A 6,519-nucleotide genomic window follows, 5' to 3' on the forward strand; every position below is an offset into this window, starting at 1 on the left:
ATTGTGGGGTTTAAGTGTAAACTAAATAACTTCTATTTGATAGAGTAAGGTCATTATACTGCAAACTTTTCAAATCTTCCTTGATTCTGAGCTGTGCGTTTCTGTGCTTTGTACCTTTACGTAATCTATCCTTCGCCCACGGCCGAGGAGATCAGCCACGGCTGCATTACCTAGCGGTAAGCGGTTATTTAATACACAAGATTCGCACACCGCGACTTACACTGACATACATATGAACGTGTTTGAGTTAATATAGCCGTATATTCAAGAACTGTTTTAATTTAATGTTATAAAAGTTTGTCCTACTTGTATATATTTAATTAAATATTTGAGTGTAATGAATATTAAAGAACGATATTACTCCAAATCGGAAAAATCGTTAGACATAAACTAATGGTTGGTTTGTTTATGTAAACTACTTTAAAACTGTACAATTAATGTTTTAAATCAACACCCCCCTCAAATATTAAACCTTTAAATGATGATCATCCCTCGCACATGGCTGAGGAGATCCGGCGCGAGTGGATAAGTGATCCGCGGTCGGTTCGTGTTCTTCTACATGTACCTTATGACGCGTTTATGTTTCATATTTTGCACGGACACAACTATATTTTATTATGTTTTCAACTACACTGTATTATATTGGTTTAAGATGAAAAGATAAATGTATTTTACTTGTACAGTTGATTACGCATTGATTTATACGATAGCGTACAAGGTAGTTTAAAATAATCAAAGTTCCATGTTACATGTTTGCGGTAGGTGCTAGCACGATAAAGGAATGCCCTCAATTGAGGCATTCGATGATTATTTTAAAAAATATTCACATGAGTTTAAACAACTTTAGATTAGATTCTATCGGTCACATATTAATCACTTCTGTAGTTTCATTGTGGAAGCGAACTCATTGCCCCCCCCCCCCCCCCCCCCCCCACTCCTCCCGCCCCGCAGACAGGTGCTCGCGCTGAATTTTCTTTTTGAGTTGGAGAAAAGATAGCAAGATCTGTCGAAAATCATTTTTGGTGGTTTCTTCTTATGTGTAACATTTTGTTTCACTTTCCCACCCCTTTGTTATATTCGGCCAGTCTGTGTTAATTCAATTGCCGCATGCGACCGAGAATCTTGTGTCGTTCAGCGCACACAGCTCAGAACATTTATAGCCCTAGGTCATCAATTGTTATGTAATTGAGTAACAGTTGTAAGGGTGATTTTACTACATAAAATAATAAAATCATAATATTATAATAATCTATTTGAATTGAGTACCATGCGTATAGATTCCAATAATATTTAAATTTTTATTACCTTTCTATGTTTACATTAAATTTTGTTCAAATAATTAAGGAAGGAGTCTTTTCTGGTTTTCGACTTGTCAAACGTAAATTTGATTAATTGTTCATTAAATCAAGATGAAAGGAAATTAAAATAGTATATTTTTCTTTCTTTTTTACTATCACACAACTTGGCATAGAAACATGTAATCAATGTTTAGAATGGAACAAGGACTATATTTTTGGCGTAGGAAAATATCACATGTTGCGCAATTCAGAATTGCAGCAGATTATATATATATAATGAGTCTGTTTTATCATTTTAAAAACAATAACAATAATGATGGATTTTTTTTTACTAATGTGAACTAATAATATGATACTTGGGTTTCAGAATATGTTTTTAAAATATGATTTGCCTATCAAATAACATTTTTATAAGCTTTTTAAAGCGCCCATTCTATACATTGATTTTTGTGAAAAAATCACTAAAATCAGTTTTTCTCTCTTATGAAACGGTCAATATATTAGCTTTTTTGTCAATTTATATCTTTATATAAAGTCTTCATAATACATAAAAATTAGAAATATTTTATTATTGGAAGCATAAAAAAATAATCAAAATTTCTTCAAAATTTAAGAAAATTAGAGGAAATGCGGGCTAAGCAATATCAATTTTAGTATAAATATTTATTCCAATTTAGTAGTATAAGCTGATCGACACTCTCATGGTCTATAATTTCATTGAAGATTTGAATCTTCAAATCTTAAACAAATGTCTACAGAACTATAAAGAGCTACACTTATTTTTATCACTCTTTACGTTGAGGAAAAAGGTAGTGACCTTGACCTGACCTTTATCCGAAAACAAAAAGGTCAAATTTAATTAAACTGATAGAATCATTAAGTAATAGTATCCGTTTGACTGTGTCAAAATTTCATGCATTTCTTATTATAAGAAGTATGTTTGATAATAAAAAGACTCCTTCCTTAATAAATTTTCTAACATTTAAATTGTGTGCTTCGTCAAATACTGATTCCGATTACCTTGAAGTCTAATTTTCCATTGGCTTTTGACAAAAGAGAGACGCCTTACCATCCAATGAAAACAAATACATAGAGTTTGATTGACAGGTTCAGCCAGGTGCAGGTCTCACCCGATGTCCGAGGTTATGTGTGCTGCTTGTACACAGCCGAATTGTCTCAGTAAGAGTTATCGATGTAAATAAATAATAAAAATACATGCTTATCAAAACATGATCGTGCAAGTTAAAGTTGATTTAGGTTTGTTCCAATAGAAATCATGTTTCTCTAACTGTATTTAATATTCTTTATGTATAGCGAATTTTAATATTGTTTCAGTACTGAAACATCGCATGAAAACGTTAAATATACATGTACTCTGTAACTAGTCGTCTTTAATATATATACCTTTCTTTTGTTTGTTAAAAATTCGTTCAATTTTGTTAAAGTAATGTAAAACACGGGCGCCATTTTGAAACAATTAACTTGTCAGAGAGTTCCGAATGAAATCTGATGAACGTTTCACACGGTTCTCGCACGCTTTGCTCGAAACGATTTACACGCTTTGTCCGAAACGCTAAACGGTTTACATGAAACTCTAAAAGGTTTACACGAAACGTTTCTCGCACGTAGGCCGCATGCTTTTTTTGGTGTTTGGTGTAGTAGTACGTTTTAGGGTCTGTAAATTTTGTCAGCACGCAATTCTAAACTTGCACATAGTCTTAAAAAATTTAGAAATATTTTAATATAGAAGTTATCTTTGAGAAAAGTTTACGTGTTTTGTAGGCGGGTTCAGTTTAAAAAAGAAATACAATTCCTGACATGAATCATGAGTACATACTGTTTATAACAATGCTTGCAACCCTTTGAAAATTTAACTCGCCATTAAACATCTCATTTTTTAAAGAATGTTTGAAACGATTACATAAACTCTGCTCGACAAATAGTTTTTCTAAAATATTTTCTACCTTTCTTTTTTCAAATCACGTTTTATATACATGCTTTCAATCACAACAAGTTTTTATAACAAAAGCAGAACTGAAAGTATAGTCATAATAATCGTTTGACACCATAAAACATATATTTTCAACTCGCAGCAACAACGGAAGACCTACTCGGGGCTTTGCCACGAGCTCTGCTCTAGTTCTGATTTTATTATTCATGTATCAGCGTTTGTAAAGTTTTATTCATGCTAGTTGAAAATTTGTGTTATCTGTTTATTGTATTTCAACATCTGTAAGCTACCATTATGACGACAAAAAGTAATTTAGAGAACATTTCTACACACACAGTGTTGCACCCAAACGCTCGCCATAGGTGCAATAAAGATATGCGTAGAAGTTTAAACGATAGTCACGATAGTAGTAACGTTCTTTAAAAAAGTTTTTGCATTTCTTTTGAAATACGTTGGGCAACGACATGCCTTTGTATGAAACCGAACTAATGTAATGAATACACCATCATTTATTTTGAGCGCCAATGTCAACAAGAAAAAAACCCACATGATATACAAACAAAAATGATGGTACAAAGTCTCTTGAATGCTTACCTTCGCTCCATTCTTAAGGAACGTCTCGGCGCATGTTTTCCCTATCCCCTGTCCTGATCCCGTTATGACTGCTACTTTTCCCGTCAGCATTTTATCGATTGAAGTAGTGACAGAAGTATGTTAACCTTTAACATGTTTGTCTATGTAGGACACCGAGAGGCATTTAACTGATATCTGGCAAACACACGAACCACATCACTCATCTGATGGTATGTTCACGGACCACATCACTCACCTGATGGTATACACACGGACCACATACTCACCTGATGGTATACACACGGACCACATCACTCACATGATGGTAAACACATGGACCACATCACTCACCTGATGGTAAACACATGGATTACATCACTCACCTGATGGTATGTTCACGGACCACATCACTCACCTGATGGTATGCTTACGGATCACATCACTCACCTGATTGTATACTTACGGACTACATCACTCACCTGACGAGATATATATATATATATATATATATATATATATATATATATATATATATATATATATATATATATATATATATATATATAAGAGGTAGGATCAGGTGCCTCGGAGGAGTAAGCATCCCCTGATCATTTTCAAGATCATAATAAACGGAAGAAATCGGAGTCAGTCCGGTGTATAAATAATGGTCTAAAAAGAATGAAAACCGTCAATCAGCATGCATCTTAATGAAACATTGTACTTGCTGACAAGGTCATTGTATCGACCACAGAACTTACGTCAAAGATGATTTTAATCGAGGAAAATCTTGATATTCTTGTTACAACAACTTGTTTGTTAGCAATTTATTTTTCAGCAATTTATAAAATCAAGGAATTAAACAGGAAATAATGATTTTGCTAAATATTGTTTTTTATTGTTTTGTAAAAAGGATAATTAAAGAACTCAATCAATCTACTAAGAATCTATACTTTAAAATGAAGGCGTTTTGCAAAATTTAATAAACTACAAAATGCTTGCACCAGAGTACTTGCTCACACTTTTGGTGTTTCAACAAATGCGTGATGAAGTCCGTAAGGTATAATTGAATTTTAACTGATATTATTATTATTTTGAAATTAATCAAAAATGTACTTTCATTTTCGATAAACAAGCCCGAAATAGCAAAAATGAGAGTCAGATGGTGGACACGTTTTGGCGGATCCAAGTCAGGGATAGTTTGCATCAAAATATATACTTGCAATGAAATAATGTTAAATGATTACGTAAAAAGTGAATATATTTACTGTGAGCCTATTTAGAGAATACATAGAAGTTAAGATTTGACAAATGTTGAATAAATAAAATGAGTCAATTCGTTTCTTTAGTGGGCGATTTTAGATTTGATACACATTCGCTCAAGAACTTTCCAGAACGGGGTAACCAAGAACGCGGATTGACTAATCAACGAAAAGTGTAGGACGAGTTCATCATGCATCGTGGGTAGATACCTTGGATCGGACTATTATTAATACAAAATGTTAAGAGATAAAATTGAACAATCAATGCAATTTTAGGATAAATGGTCAGAGTTAACTTTTCGGGGTGCCCAGGAACAATTTTACAAATTGACATTATGGCGGAAAGTGTAGTGCGAGTTAACCATCGACCAGATACTTTGAATCTGACAACTTTGGTTTAAAATATGCATACAAATGGATAATTATAGAACGCCATTGCTGGCTTATAGCATAAAACTATAGGTACATTACGTCAAATTATCACTACATTTTGTCAAAGTCCATTACGTGGTGTGAATATATATCTTTACACTAGGTCAAATCGTTATTACGTAATGTCAAAAGCACGTTAGGTGAAGTAAAACTTTTTGCGTTGTGACGTAAAATCATCCTTACGTTATGCCAACATTCTACAAACAAAAGTCATTACATCATGACATTATTTCGACACTGCATTACAAGGGGCAAATGTATCCTTACATTATGTCAACATTTTTTACATGCTATCAATATATCCTTACATTTCATCAACTCTTTAATACATGGTGTTAATGTAGTAGTATTTTCTTTGTTTGATAGCAAGGAAAATGCCACGTCTCAGGTTCTTTATATTTATTATAATTATTTCATTATGAAACCTGTAAAAAGGTTAACAACAGCAATTTAAGCATACATTATAACAACAAATATATCATATTAATACAATGATGTTTTCAAAGACTTATACACGAATAAATTTTTTTTTAAAAGTTTACAATAGTTACTGAGTAAATGCAAAAGAACTATAAGAGTTATTCCCCTTATATCAAAGTGATATACACGTATTTATATAAGAACTTGAACATTAATGAGTTCACATTCACATTTATAAATAATAATCATATGAGTTACACAACTCTTATGCATAATATATATATATATTTCTATACATGTATACCTGATTGTGGATCAGGGTTCCAAATTGTACAATACCCGATTAATGGGTGAATACTGAATGACAGATAGCCCTATTAATAAACATACAAGACTGATATAAAAACCTTCATATACATGAACTTTGATTCAATCAAAGCTTAATTTGATCATTATTAATTGAAACTCAGTATATTGCATTAAAATTACATTGAAAGTAAGAAACAGAATAATTAATGAAAAATAAGGAATTAGTAAGAAAACGAAGGCCAACTTACAGTCGATGTCCTGAAGTCTTTCGTGATCA

General features: G+C 32.4%; 1 protein-coding gene across 3 annotated transcripts in view; it reads right to left on the reverse strand.

Annotated features, from left to right (window-relative positions):
- LOC117688770 (15-hydroxyprostaglandin dehydrogenase [NAD(+)]-like) overlaps positions 1-4,164 on the reverse strand; it is a 58,090-nt gene extending 53,926 nt beyond the window's left edge. The window contains exon 1 of one of the 3 annotated variants that reach the window (XM_066088097.1): positions 3,844-4,164. In XM_066088097.1, coding sequence (XP_065944169.1) covers positions 3,844-3,933 — 90 coding nt within the window. In that variant the 5' untranslated portion in view covers positions 3,934-4,164. The remainder of the gene's footprint in view (positions 1-3,843) is intronic. The other 2 variants (XM_066088095.1, XM_066088094.1) reach the window with 2 other exon arrangements.
- Positions 4,165-6,519: the final 2,355 nt, after the last annotated feature.

The sequence above is a fragment of the Magallana gigas genome, chromosome 6 (assembly GCF_963853765.1).
Source record: "Magallana gigas chromosome 6, xbMagGiga1.1, whole genome shotgun sequence".
In the NCBI taxonomy this organism is placed as follows: domain Eukaryota; kingdom Metazoa; phylum Mollusca; class Bivalvia; order Ostreida; family Ostreidae; genus Magallana; species Magallana gigas.